At 39.7% G+C, this 22,267-nt stretch overlaps 1 protein-coding gene across 1 annotated transcript; it reads left to right on the top strand.

Moving 5' to 3' along the window:
- The first annotated feature begins 205 nt into the window (after window positions 1–205).
- Window positions 206–18,367, top strand: LOC103469557 (golgin subfamily A member 7). Its single transcript, XM_008417305.1, has 6 exons — window positions 206–293; window positions 2,950–3,075; window positions 7,775–7,927; window positions 8,586–8,687; window positions 9,764–9,818; window positions 17,006–18,367. The coding sequence occupies exons 1-5, from the start codon at window positions 285–287 to the stop codon at window positions 9,803–9,805; spliced, it is 432 nt and encodes a 143-aa protein (XP_008415527.1). The 5' UTR covers window positions 206–284; the 3' UTR covers window positions 9,806–9,818; window positions 17,006–18,367.
- The last annotated feature ends 3,900 nt before the right edge of the window (window positions 18,368–22,267 follow it).

Genomic DNA, 22,267 nt, shown 5'->3' with positions numbered 1-22,267 from the left:
TAAGTAACAATATAATTTTCCTGTACTTTTATTAAGCGCAAAATTCCTAAAATAGTCTTATAATAATTTCTACATATGCTTGTTACTATTTTAACTATATATTAATTTAGATTTTTTAAAAATATTTGAAACATCTTTTTTTTATCTTTGTATTTTTGCACGTTTGCTTCAACAGTAAGCATGTATCTATTGGCCAAGTTTAGCTGGAACCGAATATTACACAAGTGTTTCCCGACGGAACTAGTACTCCGTAGCACCTCGTGCGGAATTCAGAAATCTTCAACATGGCGGAGGTAAGCTGTGTAAATTAAACCTCTTTATTTCCTCACAACTGGAGAACATAAACACATGTACTGACATGTCAGTAGTAGTGCCGGGTTTGTATTACTATTAAAGAAGTACACCGAGAATGAACGGGCGGTGTCAGCCCGCTGCTAGCTCACGGTTTGGTTGCTAACATGCTAAGCTATTTTGTTGTGAAAACAAGTTTTACATTATATCGGGCAAGGAATATGGTTAGTTGATTCTGAAAGCACTAATCTATAAAATAATTTACTGCTGACAGTAAACTGGTTCCTAAAAAAAGTAAAATCCGTGACAACTATGAAAAATGAATGCGTAATGTGGTGTTATCCTGTATAATACAGATTGTGTTAGACAATAAACAAATATCAACTAAATGAGAATCTGAATTAAAAAAATTCTCCCATTTTCTTTCCACATTTGTTCAGAGTCAATATTTTGTTAAATAGATTAATTTGTTCTCTACTAATGAGAATGTCAATGGAAAAAGTTACCAAATTTACTCACAGCCATATATGAGGCATTTATTTCTGTTGATTTTGATACTTGCTAGTCCAGATATTCAAACTCTTCTTTCACACAAACACAATGTAATCTTACTTTTATCTGATCTGTGGACCGTGACAAAAACAATTTGACCAAAAATTCACTATATGAGTAAAACAAACAGAAAAACCTGTTAATCCAAAAAGGCCAAATTTGCTTAGTTAAAAATCCTCTGAGGCCATATATAATTTTTTTCAGCTAAAAACAGATTCATTTTTATTGTGAATCCTTGTTTTTTTTTATCTGCAATCTGGCCTTAAAATAAATTGGGTGGGATGTTTTCTATTTTGCTGATCATGAAAATGTCATTAGTCTACCCACAGCAACAAAAACAAAAGCTATTTACCCAAAAAGTCCTTTTTTTGTCATACCTACATTAAAATATAGGCCAAAAAGAAACACATCTTATAAAAGAATAATGATTTTGATGCATCACTTTCCATCTTATATAGATACAAATGTGTCATTGAAAATCTCATCCTGAAACATCTATATAAAACACCTTTACTGTGGACTCCCCTTGGGAAATTGGGTGGAAGGAAAAAGTGTAGAGGAAAATAAGCACAAGCAGCAGGAATGACCACAACCTTAAGAGGATCCAAGCAACGCAATGCTTCCCTCTACTGACAAGCTTCAAGGAGATGCTGATTTTATACTCCAGAGGCACTTGGCGCCTTCTCATGCTTCAAACCAGAACCAGCACATGCTTTAATGGACATGGTACCAGTGTGTTTTAAAAGCCTATAAACTGGTTTGACCCTGAGAGCGCCGATGTCATAGCAACCTCAGCAAAACAATAGACTGTCCTCCTCCATGCTACGCTGCATTAATTCATTGAATAGGAGGCGCAACCAAGTATTGACAACATGTACTGTAGAGTACACGGACGTCCGCTCTATAGGGTGTTATTATTATTATTAAAAGGTCAGTATTATGTATTTTCCAGGCACATAGTTCCATTATGGTAAAGTCAAGTAACCGTGTTACCTTTAGGTGTTATAAATAAATGCGACTTTGTCCAGCATCTGGATTAGACCTGGATTAGACGTGGACATCAGCCATTAATTTGATGAATATATGCTGAAACATGGTTGCGTCCAGGACAGTGGCTGACCTGACCAGGACCGTTGAGGCCAAAGCAGGAAGGTCAGATTAGATTACAGGAATGTGTTAACATCTGCAGGTCCAAGGTTCTTCTTATATCTGTGTTCACCTGCTTTTACATCTCTGAAGTTCAGATAATCTGTGATTATTTTAAGGCGATATAAGTCACCTCCCCTACTTGGTTTATTAATGCTTCTTTTATAATCTTGACATAAACCTTAAGACAAAACTTAAGTATCTAAGCTTAACTTATCCTAAGTAGGGCTACACTCTATAACATAAATACGTTGTCATGCAGAGCTGGGCGATATGGCAGAGAAATCAAATCTGATTATTTTTATACCAGATTCGTTTTGTTCTTTTTTTTTTTCTTTTCTAAAAAATGAAATGACATAAGACAGAACATATTTTCATAGTTTCTTTTGTTTGGATTATCACTTCTGTGAGTTGTACTTTGGGGTATTAGAGTCAGGCTGCAGAAATATTTGTCTAATAATGGGAATGTAGTCATAATATTGCCAGACTAAAGACGCAACATTTTGTGTCTTAAAAGGAGAATAAAGCTTGGATAATTGATTTCTTTTGTTTTTCGTGTTTGAGTTCTTGATTTATTACAACTTTAATCTTGTGTTATTTTGACTTTATTGTCACATGACAGTATTMTTGTAACAGTATGACTATACTTTGGAGGGAAAAAACAAAATCTTAGCCAGACTCTTAAATTTCATCATAGAGTTGCCCTAAATTCAAAGTCCAAATAAATAGCAGCTGTAAAGCTTGCTTAAATTGTCAAATTAAATCTTTAAAAACCAAAAATTTGATTAATTGATCAAGTCAATTTATCACCCAGCCCTTGCCTTTTATATTCTCAATGTGGATGATGGACAGTAAGGCCTGTTTGGAAAGCAGTTTTTGATTTTTCTTGCAGTCCAGGCGTGAGGAGCTCCCTGAGCCTCGCCTCCACAGACATTGACGTGCTAATTCCTGTTCCCACAGACCCACAGCTTACAGGACATGAGGCAGCAGGCGGCTGTCGCAGCCAAAGTCTTCATTCAGAGAGACTACTCCAACGGAACCATGTGCCAGTTCCAGACCAAGTTTCCTTCAGAGCTGGAGACCAAGGTGGGAGACGTGTTTAACACCAGGACCCCAGCTGTCCTTTTACGAGGAACGGCAGAGTGTTCCTCGTAAAATGGCACAATCCTAATAGAAGGCTGAATGCCTCGATGGCAGCCGCTGACTTTCTGGGTTTTCTACTGTTTTCGGTCACGACCGAAGATCTGAGTTTTGTTGAAATTTTAGGAGTTGTTGTTCTTTTTCAATGTTCTCCATTATGAGCTTTGCATTCTGGGCTAATGAGACGAAATGATGTTCATCATCAACAACCCACAGCCCAGAGGTGGTCTCAGTGTTCTCCCCTGAAACCTCCAGCCAGCTGGCAGAGCAGACGCCTGCCGTCACATCACAGTCCAGCTGAGCACAGCCCCACCGTTGTAGGAAGAAGCTGATTAGAGGTTCCGTATCGCTTCCCTCTGGTAGAAAGTGAACTTTAAGACCTTCGCTCCGTTTCAGAAAACATTCAAAATGCCTCAAAGTTGCATCTAAAGTGTTTAGTGAGACTGGAGGCTGGTCTGCAGGGAGAGGTGTTGCTATAAACATCAGTATTTATTTATGGATAGGAAGGCGCCTGTTAGCCGCATTAGCTAGTGATGCGCACCTCCAGGCATCATTATTACGCATCGAGTCATGAACATAAAACCAGACTTTTCCAATCGGGGACATGAGCAGGAGAATGTCGCAGAAATGGCTGTAGCGTTCTTATTTCTGTAAAGTTTGACCTAAATTAAAGCTGAGACAATTGCATCCATCCATCCATTTTCTGCCGCTTATCCGGGGTCGGGTCGCGGGGGCAGCAGCTTCAGAAGGGAGGTCCGGACTTCCCTCTCCCCAGCCACTTCTTCCAGCTCCTCCGGGGGAATCCCAAGGCGTTCCCAGRCCAGCCGAGAGACATAGTCCCTCCAGCGTGTCCTGGGTCTTCCCCGAGGCCTCCTCCCGGTGGAGGAGACAATTGCAGATGTTTTGTACAAAATGGTTATAAATTCATAAACAATTTGGTTATCAAGATCCAAGAGAACTAAACAAATTTCTTTTTTTAATAATGGACCATAATTAGTTTTTACATAATTGCCCCTTAAGAGACATAGTTGGTTAAATACTTTATTAGATATTTTATAGTATTTGGTGACTGATATAAATATGGCGATATTCTACTAATAAATGAGTTTGGTTTTTGTTGTTTACTGAACTTGTGTTTTAAATGACAGTGCACCACAACAAAAGGAAAATGATGCTGAAAACATCTCAAAACTACAAAACTACTCGTGCTCCTTTTTTTCCCCCCCACTTATTTTAGCGCCAACTCAACCAAACGACATTTCCGCAGCACATGAACATGTTAAGGTTGTCAAAGTCAAGCTAGCCTTACTGACCTACTTTCCACTTTTAAACTTAAACTGCAAAACAGAGTTTACAAGGATGTGCAACTCAAAGTTCTCAACAGAAGAAGAGGATGACTGATTGGTGGAGAGTCCAGAGTCACTGTGACGAGGAGAGAGTCGAGAAACACCTGTTTCGTTGTACATTATCGACGTCATCCGAGCCGCCCGGGATGAGCGGCGCTTCGTAGCCAGATTGGCTCTCTCCTCTCCCCACTAATGTGCTCCCATGGTGCAGCAGAACATTTCCTCATGGCTCAGTCCACAGCTGGAACCCAACCAGTCTGTGCAACATGTGTTTGTCATTTCTACTATGAGGAGTTTGATTTCAGGATTCATAGGAGCTGGTCAGCAATGTGTAAAAGCTTGTTCTCAGCTGACCTAGTACTTAAAAGCAGAATTTGTTAAATATTTGAATTTGAGTCATTGATTAAACAGTTTTGTTATTAGTTTTTTTTATTTACTTTTTAAATTTCTTTTACTGAGAATCCAAATTGTAATGTTTCTAAGTTTTCCCCTCCAGAAAACCAGCTAAGCCAGGTGGTAGGGGGCGCTGGGGCGGTCCACCAGCGGCGGCACACCGTTTAAATTTTTTTTTAAAAGTTAACAGGAAATGTGAAAATATGAGGTTACTATGTGGAAGGCACTATTGACGATACATAACCACTCACAGAGTCTCACATACAATAAAATATAATTAAAATTTCTGACTTTTTTTTATTCTTGCACTAAAGTTAAAATCCAAATTACCGTAAGTAATCAACCAGTGGATCTTAAAACCAGTTATGTAATACTGGTCACATTTTAAAAGTAAAATAAATTCAAAGAAATGCTACCTAACATTTGTTTACTACAAATGGATAATCATTAAAACATGTTGTTTAGCAGGTTCTGCTGCTTGGAGTAGTATTCTGGACTGGCTTGTGACTGTTTTTTATTTATCCACGTGAATGCACTGTTTACAAGGAACACTCTGATTGCATGAAAAAGATCCGCCTGTGTTTGGTTGGTGGCGTTTACATAGAATCCATGTAAACAATCTTTTTCAATTCACAAATATACACATGCATATTGTTTTTAATTTTTACAATAATTCTACCCCTTTGGATCAGAGTACTCTATTTTTAATAGCTGCAGATTATTTGACATTGAAGGGTATGCCTAGTTCAATGCACCAATTGTAACATGTCTTTGCTGTCACTGGTTTTGATACATACATATTTAAATATACTAATTAAAATGAATAAACCAATGACGCTTAGCCTGGAGGGGGACAGTTAAAGCCTGGAGGCCCGCCAGGCCTCTAACACAGAGGAGGAAACTCCAGGTTTGCGTTTGCTGAGGCAGTAGATGGAAGTCGGACGTGTAGATGGAGGTGCAGGTTGCTGAAGTCTGAGGTACAACTGTGACTTTGATGCTCATTACCACATGAAAGAGCTGCTTCCCATCATTTCAGAAGCTTTATTGGCACGTCCCCAGGAGTCTGGTGGTCTTCAGTGTTTTTCCGCTATTTATTTCATATCCACATCAACGCTGGGCAGATGAGGCTGTGGAAGAGCTCATTCTCACTGCCATAACGTTCTTCCCCCACACATTCGTTCAAGATTAGCTGTACCTCTATTTCTTTCCTTCCTTTTTTCTTCTTTTAAAGTGCAACTCGGGGCCAAACTTTTTATGGCCTGCATTTTTATTTAATTAGTTAATTTGGCTTTTTTTTTGTTATTTGAGCCAACATTTTTTCCCTTTTTGCAGAGTTTGCATATTTTGTGGTTTTCAGAAATCACGTGGTTTGCAATGTTTTTTTCTTCAGGCATATTTGTTGTCTTAGTTTGTGTGATTTTCTTTTCTTTTCTTTTCTTTTCTTTTTTTTTGTTTTCTGTTTGTTTGTTTGTTTTATGTTGCCAAAGTACCAAGAAAGGATTTTGAGTCCATGTGGCTGCTCACTTTCTACACTGATCGGTGGAGTTTCATTAATTGTCTGGTTTTGCTGGCCTGAAGCTCACAGCGGGAAGATGCTCACAGCCTTCAAAGTGGGAAATTAGTGGGAAAATAAACTTTAGATGGGAAGTGCCAGATCCGATGCATTCCTCAAGCACAAGAAGCAGAACACTAGACAAGTTTCTGCTGCTCCTAGCTCCGCTTAGAGGATACTCACTGACTTGTCTCTTTTTTTCCCTCTCTTTTCCCGTCTCGGCACTTCATACAGATCCAAGGTTACAACAGAACACAAAAATCAGAGTTCAGTAATCGCTACATACTTTTTTTTTTAATGTGTTTTGCTTCAATACAAGTGGCTCTTCACAGAACTAACTCAAGATTTGGCAAGATTTTTTTAATGAGTAGAAGATACAAATGGATGGGATGTACAACAAAAAGTCTTAAATTAATGTAAAATTAAGGTCTTAAAATGTCTTAAATTATTTAAAAATATACAGTAGGCTGGCCTTAAATACATTAATCATTGCTTAAACAGGCTGGATTTCTACTTATACCACATCTAACCGAGTTGCCTTTGCTTGCTCATTTGGTGAAATCTGAGTCATATTACGTTTCATTTAGAAGTATCAAAGTGAAGGAGAGGCGAATAAAAATTCACTTTATTGTCATTTAGCACCACTTTGAAGACATGCACAGAACAAAATCCAAAAATCACAAAAAGCATAAGTATAGTTAAAAAAAGAGACATGTATAATAAACATAAAATAAATTGTACATATTAAAAAACAGAAATACTCTATGACTGCAAAAGGGAAATGTCTGGTAAATGTTTGTAACAGACTTCTAGAATATAAAAACTTTTGAGTTTTTTTTTAATTTGTAACGACTTTTAAAAATCCTCTTATTTTCATGCAAACGTTAAAGCTTTGAAGCCTGTGGTCAGATCACAACAAACTCAAACAGTTGAAGGATGTGAACACTTTAGAGCTCTGAGTCCAACAGTTTCACTTGGAAACCCAGATCGTGTCTTTTGGTTCGCGGACGACTGAGCGAACGTGTCTCTGAAGAGCGAACGTTTCGAGAGTTGCTTTGCTTTGTGTACTTGCGATGTTTGTGTCCAAGTTGGACCGTTTCCTGCCCGTTGCTGAGTAGAAACATTCCCGAGGCTCGTAGCCGAGGCGACCCATTTGACTCAGGAGGTGTTTCGAAATGTGGGAAGGAAGCCTAGAATTCTCTTGATGCATGACCAGTCTGAGAACATCCAGCCCCTCGTTTATAAAGACGAAAAGAATTGCTAAGATAAATCCTACACACCTTTTAAATAATTGCCCTACTGATGACCTAATTTGACCTGCTTGGTCTTGTTTTATTGCTTTCGCATGTTTCAGATTGACAAGCAGCAGTTTGAGGAGACGATACGGACGCTGAACAACCTCTACGCCGAGGCAGAGAAGCTGGGAAGTCAGTCGTTCATCGAAGGCTGCCTGGCCTGCCTCACCGCTTACACCGTCTTTCTCTGTATGGAGACTCACTACGAGAAGGTGGGATATGGAGGCTGTGCAAAGTCATGCAGTGTTCACATTTGTTTGAAGTGAGTCCATCGTACCCAAATAAGGTTTTTCAGCTTAATGGACATATATTCTTTAAGGCTGGAACTAATAATTATTTGAATAATCGTTTTATCTATCGATTGTTCTGAAGATTAGATTTATTTTGTTTTAAATGGCATTTTCTACATTGAAAGATTCAAATAAATAATTTCTTTTTCTTTTTTGGATGGGAAAAATGAACATTTTATTGTCTAAAATGCAGTAACGGCATTCCTTTAGTAAATCTGAACTGGGTGAAGCTAAAACTTGAGGAGTTTTGGCTAAAACCTTTTCCCAGGTGTTTTTATCTTGAATGAAAAAAAAATTAATAAATAGATTTTTATATATATATTCACATTTCAGTACAATTTTTGCTAAATTACTGCTCTGCATCTGATGAGCAAATGGCCTTGTAAGTACGTAAGTAATAACCTGTAAGCTCCAGTCAGCAATCAATTGATTACCAAGTTAGTTTACACGTACGTCAATAATCAATTAATCAAAATCAAACCGATTAATCTTTTCAACCCTAGTATCTTTTCTTTCTATTTTGGGATTTGTGTTCTCAAAAGTCACAATTTTGTTTTAAAACTTAGCTTTTTTTTTTTAGGTTTTAAAGAAGATTGCCAAATATATCCAGGAACAAAACGACAAGATCTACGCGCCACGAGGCCTCCTGCTGACAGATCCCATCGAAAGAGGACTCCGAGTCGTATCCTCCCACTCTCTATGAAACCATTAATCCAATTTAATATAACCTTTTTTCTTTTTTTCTACAAACAGTGATGATTGTAAGCTACAGTCCTCATCATAAAAACAGCCGTCTCGTATGAGCCTCTGGATTTCCAGGAAAGGGCGCACAGCGTGTCTGAATACTCGTGGTTTTTTACTGTCCTTCTGATGGTGGTTAAATATGGAATCTAGCAGTCAAAGCGGCTTACAGGAAATCTGCTGCTATGAATGTAAACTCTTCAAAAAGTTACATAAAAGTCCTATGTAATCTATAACATCTCCACAAAACCAATGGGTGCCCAACATCCTGACTGTCGCTGCGTGTGTGAGTGTGTGTGTGTCTGTCGTGGCTCACCATGCTCTTTAATTCCAGCTGGGTGGGAAGAGGAGATGAGGGTTAACAGAATATGAGTGAAATTGTTTGCAGCTGAACTTTGTTCCCGTCTTACCGGTGGAGTGACAGCGATCTGGATTATTTCTCCAACGCCGTCAAACTGCTGCGCTGATTTTAGCAACGGATGGGGGAGAGGGGAGGAGTTGACAGCAGCTTTTCACCTGAACTACTACGGGTTTAACATTTTAACAAAAATAAATACGATGGTTTAATATTTTCAGTAGGCCTGCAACAAGCGATTATTGTATTATTGAATTGATTATTCGATTATTTATTTTGACGATTAATCGGGTGAAAATTCTCATTCTGCAGATTTTTAATTTAACCACTTTTTAAAACAATATTAGAAATACATTAGCAGATGCAAATCGATAAACCATTTCCCCTTTAAAAATAAGAACATATTTAGTTGCCTTCGATGCAATAACACAGCATTACTTTACTAGGCCACTCAAGGAGTTCTGGGTGGAACATAATTACAAGCATTAAGATTTTGCAAGTTAAATGCAAAATGTATATATTTTACCGAGCCTTGTTGAGTGGCTCAGGCCAGCACACAGAACAAGTGCGCTGTAGCTGCAGAAGGGGGGAGCTTTTAATTTGGGTTGAAACTCTGTGTGTGATCTCGCCGCAGCTGCTCTTCCCTTAACAACCTCGACCAGATCGAGATCACCATCTACGAAGACAGAAGCTTCAGCAGATAAAAGCGATCCCATGGTGAGTCCAACCGCAGCCAGAGCCGGCGGCCCGTTCCAGTAGTTCAGATGGTGATGCATCGCGCTCAGCAAGCTAAACATTTCGACAGCACGCACATTTTTTCCCAAAGTTGTAACTGAAGTTTGGAGCGCCTTGGCCCTGGAAGTAAAGAGGAGTAATAAAACGAGCTGCTCTCCCCTTTCGCCCCTCTGTCCATTGCTCTTAAAAAGAACGCCTCCTACCCACTCGGAGACGGATCCCACATCAAAGTTAGGAGCTGTGAGTAATATTACCGAGCTACTTCCCCACCAGGAAGCCTGTTTTTATGGAGCATTTTTTAGGGATTATTCTTCCTCCTCAATGTTCACATTGTAGCGCCCAGTGTTTAGTCATACTGCAAATTAAGCAAGAGCCTGATGTTTAAAACACACCAGCTAGCCAAAACCCAAGCAATGTATCCAAAAACAAAGTGATGGAGAATCTCTTAATCACAGGAGCCCTGTAGATATTAAGTCCTTCAGTAAGTGGGATTAATTAAGCGATTATCACACTTAAAAAGTCATTAGCTTGTAGACTGTGCAAGCCAAATTTGGAAGGAACTAAGAAGAGCTCCGGCGTTGCTTTTCGGTCACCTGAGGGCGAGAAACGAAGCTTTGATTCAAACTGACTGAGGCTCCAAGCATGTACGGTCAGTCACAACACGTAGGCGATTTTATGTCAAAGCAACAAACTTCAGTGTGTTTTAATGGGATTTTTTGTGAATGACAGAAAGTAGTGCATAATTGGAAAGTGGAAGGAGAGTGATGAATGGGTTTCAACTATTTCTACGATTTAAAAAAAAAAAAAAGTCTAAAGCCTCTGAGTCAGGTTTGGTTGCGCCACCTCTCGCTTTGCCACAGCTCGTTTGGGTTGCTTCACACATTTGCATAGTAAAATAATGTTGCCCATTCTTTTTGCAACATAGCTTAAACTCACGTTTTTCCACATATTGGCTTTGAGGTCAAAGTCCAGTCAGGACTTTGACTGGACCATTTTATCGCATGAATTTGTTTTAAACACTGAATTGGTTTTCTCCTAGGATTTGTAACTCCATCTATCTGCGCTCTAACCAGCTTCCCTCTGCTTAACAAAAGCATCACCATGATGAAAATGGCAATCTGGATTATGGTGCGCGTTCATATTGGATCCTGTTTTATCTGTTAGTGGTAGGAGGATAACGATACCCAAAGCTCACAAGACGAGATGAAATTCTAAAATTAAGATCTGACTAAAAAAAAATCATGAAGATCAAACGTTTGCTCCTAAAAGGCCTTTGTCCTGCATTTTTATTTATTTTTGCCACAAACTCGGCACACTCTTTTTATGATTTCTTTTAATCTCTTCAAACCTTGGGGCAGAACTTAACTATGCATGAGCCTGCAGCAAAACAGTGGCTTATCAAAGTTGCTGTATGTTGCTATTTTTTGTTACTTCATGAAATAAAAAGATATCCTGTGGCTTGCCTCCTGCATTTCTGTAACGGCAGCAGGGCCACCAATGCAGGGAGGACAGAGATGCACAACAACTCTTGTTGGAAACGTGTCACTGTTTAGAGTTTGTTTCAGCTAAAGACGACAACATGAAGGCTCGCTGTTCCCTTTGTGCAGGAGACAAAGTGCTGCTTTCACACCCTTGAAAATGTGGGAGACAGAATAACCAGTGATTTTCAGTACTTCTCTCATGCAGCAATTTAATACAATGAGGACAGAGTGAGAAAGCCCCCTAGTGGAGGATGGATCCAATAGCGATCAGTCCCAGAACAGAGTTACCAGCTGATCGTTGATGTACAAACAGTAATTTCTTTAATGCCACAAGCATTAAATACAACATTGAAAAACATCTTTTTTAAGTTTGTCAGTTAATATGAATTGATATGCATAGACATTTTTACTGTCAGCTGTAAATCTTTTTTTTTTTTCCACTGCCGTCTCTTAAACTGCATAGAATCTTTTAGTTCTGCACTTGGAATATAATAATAGTTTTCCAGCCTATCAAACTGTACAGCTTCATAAACACTGCATATAATTTGAAGAAACATTTGGAGTGGTATCATAACACAGTCTGACTGACTGTCATGTTGGTCAAAACCAGTAAGGGGAGCGTGGAAGGAGTTGTTTGGACAGGATGTGGTAGAGGAACAGCTGCCTTTCTGCAGCTGCTGATCGTAACCAATGAAGGAAATTGGTTTTAAAATCAAGTAATTGGTAAAGTAACTAAGTTACTTTTTCAAGGTAACTGTCCCGTCTCTGTCCACTGATGGGGTGAGCTGTGATTGTGACATAGCTCAACGTAGCCCTAGACCTCCAGCTGTTGGTTGTTATAGCGATGCCTCTTGCCTCCATCCTTACCCGTTGTTTGTGTTTTGTCCGTCACTCATCATCATTAATCGTTCCTACTGGAAACCTAAACTGCAGCAAAACAAATAATTTAAGAATAATCGGAGCCTCTTCTACTAGACGAAGCAATGCTGACCACAGTCGGCTGGTAGCTCTTCAATCCACAGTCAACCTCAACGAGAAACACTGTGATGTTTGATATGTCAAAATCTCCTTACACTCTAGTGAGTCCAAATGAAACCCAGAGTAAGTAATGACTTCAAAAGTTCCTTAACTCTGTAGACTGTTGCTTCTGAGCTTAATGTTGCTATGCTTCCCACTATTGCCAGTTGCTGCATATGCAACACATACAAAAGATTGTATTGGAAGCCTTTTGCTATCATCTAATGGTCAAAGTTATCCCAAAGTACATCTTATGAAGACATACTTAGTACTGATTCCAGGAATCTTTGGGTCTTATAAGGTTTCCCGCATCTCAACCGTCTCCACCTCGTTTTATTTCTGATGATACACCTTCTTGAGGCAGCATCATATCAGCCACACAGGGCAGTCCAAATACCTACAGATCTTCCACATTGCTCATCTCATCAATCTTTCTGAAAGTCCGGCTCATTTAGGACCTCCCGGGTCCAGATCATCCTGAAAGGTTCTGTTGTGTTGGAGGCAGGACGGGGTAAGGTGGCGGCTCTACAGCAGAGACGCCACCGTCAGTCAGGAGCGAGACTTTCTTAGTAAATGCGTTACCGGAGGTATGTTGTGTCTGGCAATGTCGTGACCACAGACCCCTGTGCATCGCTCTGCTGTTGGCTAACTACCCAAACGATTTCTCTGCTCATCTGAAATTCCTAGCCGAGGGATTTCAGACTTGCAGCTCACATGCAAGTCCTTTGAAGGAATGTAAAGCCAGGACTTTTATAAGTAGCTGTTGATAGAAGTGTGCATGGGATATTTACCACGGTCAAAAGCAGGGTGAACCATAGCCAGCGATCCGACTGCGGGGACTTGCAGTACATCCATCTCAGAGTTTCTGTTTCCTGCCAGGGTCTCTCCTCTGTCTCCTCCAAGCACGGCCTGATACATCCCTGCTGAAAATGAAGAAAAGCCACTCTGGTCCAGAGCTCTGATCTCTGGAATGTTCAGCTTTAATCAACGGACTCCTTATTGAACTTGAGCTCCTCCAGAACACATAAAACCTTCGTCTCCCTCCCGTCGAAGGTCTAGCAGGCTTAAAGCAGGAATTCTGTTTTCTGACCATCTGCCAGGTGAAAAGTTGAGCGGCGGTGATGGATCTGCCCCTGGTGGGAGGGGAAGCGGGCTTGGCCCTCGACCGTTCTGGGCTGTCGGAGGCCGACGGCGCCAAGTCCGTGTCCCGGCGTCTGTTTCCGAACACATTCTGCCGTCACCGCACTCTCGCCTGGCTCGGCGCACAAACCTGTAAAAATCGAGTCTGTGCAGACTGTTGGACGGGGCGAGGGCAGAAGTGATGTTCGCCATTAGCGCCGTGTTCTTTTTTCATTCCCTGAAAATGGAGCTTTCCCTTAGCTGTCAAGTTCATTTTTCACAGGCCAAAACGGGGGGTAATTTTCAGCCTTTTTTTTTTTTAATTGCTGTTATTATGCAGGGCTGTAAATCAATTTAATAAGCAGTCACCGCCTCTCTTTCAGACATCCTGATGCATGTACTTCAATGCTTCCAATTGTGTAATCAGATTAAGGCTGATCCACACATTACTGTTGGCTGAAGCCTGAGGAGCTGCCTTCAACTGTGGACCTGCTGTCAGCAGACATGGCAACCTCTTCCTCTTGTTGCTTTGCATCAGTGAGATAGAACATTGTTAAAATGCCATCTGCTCTTCAAAATATCTTAAAATAAATGAACTCTTAAAACGAAACGTAGTCTGTGAGCTCCACATGCTACCGTGTTTCCCCGATAGTAAGACACCCCCGATTGTAAGACGTATCGGGGGTTTCAGGGGGGTCGGCTAATATAAGTTGTGCCCCGAAAGTAAGACGTACCCCGAAAGTCTAGCTGCGCGCCGCCTCCTGCCCACGTCCGCACCGTCCCCCTCTCCATACGTCACCGCGCCGTCCCCTGCGCTTCCTTTTATAAAACTGTTTTGTGGTGAATACAATACTGTTCAGGTTGTTAATAAATGTTAATTTTATGGCTAAAACAAAAAATTCGACAATTTTTTTTCCAATACAAGACATACCCCGAAAGTAAGACATAGTGGGGCTTTTGGGGATAAAAAGAAAGTAAGACACTGTCTTACTTTCGGGGAAACACGGTAGTAGATACGGATTGAAACAGATTTATCCCCCTGAAATGTAAACTCAAGACAACAAAGTAAATGAGCCTAAATCAAATTGTCTGTGCATCTTTAAAAAGTCTTAAATTGATGCATCTGAAATTAAGGCTTTGAAAGGTCTTTATTTTTATTATCTTATTTTCTTCCTTTAAATGTAAGTTGGTCTTACATATGTTACATATGTTGGTGTTACATATGTATTACATTTTCTCATGGCAGGACTTTCTTCTCATATATTCGCTGTAGTTATTTTTCAGTCAAGCTAAAGTCAGTGAACCGCAGACGTCTTCATTGTGCTCTGACTCGAGGCTTTAGACGACACCGGGAGCTGGCCACTGATATATCCTGGACAACTAGCTAGCTTTTTTTATGTCCATCCTGGCTAAGTGTGAGTTTATTGCCGACTCAGTCTTTTGTACATTTCTGTCACAGTACAGGTTTTAAACTTTATTCATAGTCTAATAAACTATATGTGAAATTGAAGTTTGATTGAATTTGAGTTGGTGAAAGTGGCAGAAACCATGTGGATCGCTCGGAGAGTCCCTATGAAAATTGTTACAATGAAATTAAAATTGTCGAAAGAAATGAAAGTTGAATTGAAATATTGCAGGTAAACACTGCTCAGAGTCTCCCAGTTTAAAAGGATTGGTGCCTATTCAATAACAGCAGGATTAAAGTGACACACTGCTGTTGGCTTGATGATTAGACAACCTTAAGTTATATTTATATTACAAATAAGATATTTTAAATTGAAAAATACAACAACCTGATGCAATTTTCTTTAGCTAGATGTCTTACCACAGGGATTTCAGTATTTTATTATTCATAATAATACTTTAACACAGCACTCAAACTCAAAATGTTTTTCCTAATTTACTTTTTTTTCCCCCTCACAGAAGTCTGAACTGCCTAATTCTCAACTTTTCACCCCAAATAAAAATCAGATTCGAGACACTTCCACATGTGGAACCGAATCGGAAACGCATCCGATTGTTTTCAAAGCGACTGCAGGCAGAACAGTCGTGTCTCATTTTATCCGACTTTTATGTCATTAACCTGAGACGTGTCATAATTCTGACCGGATCTAAACAATGGCTGAAAAACAAATCCTAAATATGAAAGAAGTCTGTCAGTGAAGCACGTCCCATCCCGGTCCCACCACTCTTAGCTCGGATTACGCATCCAGACATGTTTCTGTACATGTTTTTTAGCTCTGCTTCTGATTTTATCACAATAACGTCAGCTCCCATTGCTGAATTAACTTTTAAATGAATCTGTAAACGGCTCCGTTATCCGTTATGACTTCAGTAAACAGAGCGCCGCTGTGTGACGTCTGCGGGTCGCTCTGGGGTTCTGCATGGTTCATACTGAGGTCTGGTTGCGGTCGCATCATTGGTTTGACCTAAACCCAATTCTATACAATTTACAAAAGCTAGACTAAATTCATTTCCAAAAATTAAAGAACGGTTTGTAAGAAATCAAAGTCTAACCGCTTTACCCATGGTGCTCTTTCGCAACTTCATCAAATGACGTCTTCCTAGCTACTTCATCACAAATTATTTATTTATTAAATTTTATTTTATTTTTTTTAACTGTTCCCTAGAAACGGGGAGTAACGCTCAACGAACCCTTTGGCTCAACTTACCCTGGTCTCCCCTAAGCAGTTTAATGAGTGGAACTGAACCGTCTCAAGGTTTATATGGCGGAACAAGGAACTGAGGGTACACTATAAAACATCACCAATTACCAAGAGATAAAGGAGTAATGCACGACTGACTGTGTTGTTTACTGGTGTGAAGAGGGCTATGATGCAAAGTGGAAAGAACTAGAATTAAGTCAGATTGACATTCCCCTTCTAGCTCTGCTGGGTGATAAACACCTAGAGATGACGCGTTCAGAAAGCATCTGGTTCAGAGGGTTCAGTGAGCCCCTCTTAGAGAAGGGGTCTTGGTCATTAAGATGTTAAAAATCCAGGATTTTTTTTTTCCTGTAATTTCATTAATTTTTTTTCTGGTGAAAATTGTACCTTTATTCTGATGCTATTATGACTAAATTCTTGTAATTAAACAGAAATTCTTATAGGCGAGCCATAATACTCCTTTATAAAACTCACAGAAGGAAAAATTGTATTTTCCTTTTTTTAGAAAAGAAAGTGAGGGGAAAAAATCTTTTAAAAATCGCATCTGGTATGAAAAAAAATTTTTTTTTAAAGGGGCAGTATTATGTAAAATTGCCGTTTTTTTTTTTTTTTAAGCTTTACATCATGTTGTATTGTTGTTCCCTCGCCAAAAACGTACCTGGAGCGATGCCTTGATTCTGTCATGCACGTTTGAGAATTCTTTCGTCTCCCATGGCAACCATTCAGCTGTGCAAAACGCCTGGCTGCTCTCATGTCTGAACAATGTGGTCGTACTTGTTTTAGTTTTAATGAAACGTTCAGCTGATAGCTGTCGCTGCTTTTCTTTTTCTTTTCAGTCAGCATCACATTATCTTAATGATTTCTGCTTTTGTTTGTTTGTTTGCAGCGGAGCAGCAGAACCAACCTCCCCGAAGACCTCCATGACCTACGACCTTAACGCTGCGTCATTACAATCCATCCCCTCCACCTGGTGTAAGAGCATGTGTCTTTCAGAGAATCCCTTTGAAGAAATGTTGTAGCAACATTTGCTTTTAATGTGCCCTGTTTTGTATTTTAGTGCATTTAATCCAACTACAAATATGATGAAATAAGAGTTGAACTCAGAATTTAACCAGTGTTTTTATGCTGGACTAATGCAGCTGTTTGAACGTTGGTGTTTTTGGAGAAATACCCTCATTTTCTTTGTTTTTTTCCCCCTTTTGGAATGGTACAGCCATCAAACAGGGTCACATATTTTGTAATGTTTTCCAGAGCTCACCTGTAATGTTTGGGATCATTGGTTGTTGGGGGTTTTACCTCACAATTTGTTTTCTAAAAGGTGTTTGCTAATTTTGCACCTATTTTTATTTTTATTTAAAAGTTTTTGCACCTTATCTGCCTGTTTCATAAACGTTAGTGTTTATTTAAAGCTTATTTGTCCAGCGGAAAATTTTCATCCCTGTAAATATTTGATTTGTACGTAGTGATTTAACAGTGTACCATACTGTAGGTGCTGTGAGTGTGCGCTATGCATAATATTTGGCGGCTGTTCATTTTTATTAGTAATATGTACATATACTCCAATATTGCCTTCGACAGAAGTATTGAAAGTGCTCTTGCTGGTGGACAGAGTCCAGAATTAGAACAGTTTGCCGTTAACACATGGTTGGGGTTAGCACATGTTACAAAAGCACAAGCTTCACTGAACAAGGTTGATGTTCTGGTTCTGCCAGGTCCAAATTGAAAACATGTACTGTTTTTAGAGATGCACCAGTCATGCTTTAAATAACTTTAGAACTCAAACCATCCAATCAATGATTCAGAAATCTAATAAAGGTTAAAGACTGACGCTTCAGTTCACCATCAGAGCCACTACCTCTACCATGGAACCTGCAGCACATTTTGTTTTTGAGTTCCAGAAATCTGTTCGGACCAGAAAATGCCCGATCGGTGCATCTCTACTAAAACCCAAAGTTCTGTCCCTTTCCTCTGAACCTGAATTAGCATTAATGAATCCTCCCGTCTCGCAGTGGGACCTGGGAGCTGCTGTTGTTGGGCTTCACTCGTCTTAAAGCCACTTCATGTACAGGTATCCAGATTTGATTGTGAGCCAGGTGGAAAGTCTTGATGTCTTCTGTAAATAAAAGTTTGATCTGTTTTAATTCTTTAGATTATGTTGAAGCTTTTTTTTTTTATTTTGCCAAATGAAATTCAAGTGTATTGATAATCTATTCTAGATGATATGCTAATAAATCTTGTTAATATGTGATGCTGTGCTGTGCTTTGCTTTGTTGAGTCCTTTAAAAAAAAAGTGTAGGTTTTAGTTTATAAATTTCAGATAATTCACAGATAATTAACTCAAATTAAACTGAAGCTCATGAACATTTGGTGTGTTTAGATCAAGGCTCGACGTTTTCCATCATGTTTGCCAGACGCCACAGTGAACTCAACACCTAACACCGATTTCTGAGGATTCAGAAATCGTTCTCGATTTTTGGTAACTATAGAACAAGTTCTCTCTGGCATTGTTGTTGTTCTACAGACCGTCAACATTAGTCGTTAATTAAATTCTACATTTTAATTAAGATTTTACTGTGTTCGTTTTCAGGTTAAACTTTGCGTAAGCATCGTAACCTCTCCCGTTTTTAGCTTTTGTTTAACATCTTCGAGCTCCATTTTGTCGCTTGTTGTAACTGCAGGGTGAGTCGAGTGCAACTCTTTTGGAGTGTGTGACTGATGGGAGCGGAGCTGTGTGTGTGTGAACCGGCTAAGCTTCCTACGGCTGTATTTAGGTTATAAGTAGATTAACACAACTTTACATTGTTCATTCTCGTTTAGGTTTCTCTGCGCTGCAGGTTTAATAAAAGCACCACAGAAACCTGAGCCTGTAAGAAAATAACTTGAATCTAAACTACACAACAATCTTGTGGTGACTGTTTAGTTTGATGGCCGTTCAAGGAATTCCTGAGACTAGCTAGAAACGATGTTGGCTATTTTTGTTTTGTGTCACTTGTCATTTCTTTACCCCCTAGTAAAACAGCCAGAGACGCAGCTTTACATATGCGTCCTGTATGTCTGCATATTTGGCTCATCAAAGGGTCCAGAATGTTTGCCCAGTCGTCAAAACAAAACTGGATGAGTTTCTACACTGTGCAGCAAACCTTCAGTCCAAGCATCCATTCTCTGTTGGAGATCTAAGACGTGTGTGAGACTGAGGACTCTGGTTTCTTCCAACTGTTCTTTGGACGTTGCTCCTGTGTACAGCCATTCCCAGAGGTTGTGACTGGAATCTGGTGAAGCCACTCTGCCAACTTGAGTTTTAACAGTTCTGAGCACTTTAAACTACCAGCCCTGTGTTTCCTCTGTTGTTACTGGTCTGAACTTTTAGCTTTTCTTGTCATATAAACTGTTGAAATTTGCCTCATTTAGCCTGCAGGACTCAGACCTTCACTCATTTAAACACCAACTCACAGATCAGAAGGCAGTTTAGAATGATGACATACTAAATGTTCCCATGGGAAGCTGGACCTGGCTTTTACCAGATGACCGGGCCGGACCGGGAGATGGAGACAATTGGGCTCTGCAATCTTGTTTGCATTTATGAGGTTTTTTTTGTGTGTGTGTTGTTTTGGAAACTGACGGTCTGACAGATCCTTTTCTAACTAGCTTAACAAGTTGAATGAATTTGTTGAATGTTTCATTAAACAAACTTTCTAAGCGAGTTAGAAGAAGATCCGTCAGACCGTCAGTTTCTGAAACAACACAAAAAAAATAACTCATTGTGCTTGGATTCCTTAATGAACAAGTCATAATGTATTTTCTCCTTTCATATGTCTTCTATTTTGGCCTTTTTTGTCACACTTGAATTTTAGTATCATCACAGAGTAAGCATAAAAAAAGTTTTCACATGATTTCAATTATTAAAAGAATGTATTTATTCAATCATCCTTGCCATTTGTGGTAAAATAAACCTAAAATCTGCAACAACAGGCAATAAGGCTTTTCCATCGCAGTGGAGAGATTTTGGTCCAAATTATTTCATCTAGCCAAACTGCTGGCTTTTAAGTCCAGTTTTGGACTAGGCCACTGTAAAACCTTTGTTTTATATGAACTGTAGGTGATGCGCTTTAGATTGTTGTCTGGCTGCAGACAGTTTCCTTCAGCATTTTCTAGTAGAGAGCAGAATTCACAATTTCAGGTCACCGACCATGACAGTGCCACCACCATCAGTATGTCTGACCATCAGTAGCTGCATTTCCATTATGTACGCACAATTTTGTTCCGTTAGCTTTAATGTTGAAAAGGAAACCCCACAATTGTGGCATTTCAATTAAATAAGAAACAGAATTAAAATCACATGTGAGTAAGTTTGTTCCTTTATCCAAAATGTTCATCCCTACTGGGGGCTGCTGGTGCCAGTCTGCAGCGGTCAGCAGACGAGAGGCGGGGTCACCCTGAGCAGGTCTTCAGTCTAGCTTATAATTATATAGTTACATCCTGTATCTCTGTAGTGTTGTCTCTTTGGTTTTACTGTCTTTTTTTCCACCACCAATAGCTTTTAAAGTTCCAGTCCCTGAGGATTACTCATCAGGAGTTGCTGGTGGGTGAACAGTGTTGTCTTTGTGTTTTCTTGTGAGCAGCAGTTGGCAGGATCTGGATAAAGCTCCAGGCCTCATCGACCCCACCTGAGCAACATGCCAGGATCATCTCTGGTGGATAAAGTCGGTTAAGAGCTCTCCGGCTATTAAACCGGCTCTTAAAATCCAACTGGCTGCGCTCGTTATAATTACTACATTCCACTTGATCTTGGCTCCGGCGCAGCCTGTTTCACAAGAGTCTGGTGTGTCCAGTTTGTGTGAGTTCCACCTCGTTACAGCCGTTGATTGTATGTTGGTATTAACGGTAAAGATGTCCTGAAAGCAGCACGCCGTTTTCTGAGCCTGAAAAACGTTGACCTCTTTGACAGTCCCCCGCTTACAGTTCACTGGTTGTCAAACTGCACTAGAACACGCTTGACCTTTACCCTCCGATTGATTTCTGATCACTCCTGACGATTGGCAACATTGTAAGAAACCGTGAAAAGTGTAACAATTCGATCGATCGTCCTGATTGCTGTTATTAGCTTTGGTGTTTTAGCTCCTCTAGATCGTCTGTTGCAACTATTTACATTTGATGATTAGTGAAATTGTTTCCATTTGTTAGATAAAAAGRATGATGGAGAGAATTTTTGTTTTACTCATAAATTCCTTTTTAAATAGTTTTGCATTTCCTGGACATTTTCTTAAACGGTATGACTTTATTTGAAGCATTTTGGGTTTTCCTCCTTCCTGCTTCGGGTCGCCTGCGTTTCTTCCAGGATCAAAGTTGTTCTTTTGGGTTTAACTCCCTTCACTTTGTGGTGAAATGAAGTTAGTGAGGCTCCAGGTCACTGAAGTGATTTTAAGTTCAGTTCAATTTAATACAGTTTATAAATGTAATGCCATTTCACACCAAATGCCATCGCAAGGCACTTTACCAAAAAAAAAAAAAAACGAAAAAAGGTTTAAATTTAATCACATATTTTGCAGTTAATCCTCAATCTGTGCAGCGAGTTCCGTTTATTATTAAATTATCTTAAAAAGTTCTTGTCTGGAGACCAAGCAGATTGGCCTCCTTCTTCTGGACCAGCAGGGGGCGCCCCGTGTAGACAACCACTTTCATTGTGTCGTTGGATTTACAGCAGTGCCTCTTTCTGAGAATGCATGTTGCGAAGGAAGAGAACAAAACTCCCCTTCATGTCAATGTCAGCCTTATTTATAAGGCACTTTAAAGCAGCTATTAGCTGCACCAAGTGCTACACAGCATTAATAAAACCACCAATAAGGACACGCCGAAATAAAACAATCAATTAAACAGACAGGACAGGTAGATTACAATGTCAGGCCTTAAATGCCAAAGAATAAAAATAAGTTTTAAGGAGAGTTTTGAAGTGTTCCACACTATGACCAGGTCTGATATTGAAGGGTGAGTTGTATAAATTAGGAGCAGTGACAGAAAATGCCCGGTTTATTCTGCTTTTAAAGATGCAGTGTTTAACTTTTATACAATTATTTTTCATTAATACTGCAGCTTTAAGATACGTTTCACTGATCTATCGGTGAGATTAGGGCCAGTGTTCATACAGAAAGCC

Source organism: Poecilia reticulata, linkage group LG9 (genome assembly GCF_000633615.1).
Source record: "Poecilia reticulata strain Guanapo linkage group LG9, Guppy_female_1.0+MT, whole genome shotgun sequence".
Taxonomy (NCBI): domain Eukaryota; kingdom Metazoa; phylum Chordata; class Actinopteri; order Cyprinodontiformes; family Poeciliidae; genus Poecilia; species Poecilia reticulata.
The sequence above is the reverse complement of the archived record's forward strand: the minus strand, read 5'-3'. Positions and strand labels throughout refer to the sequence as shown.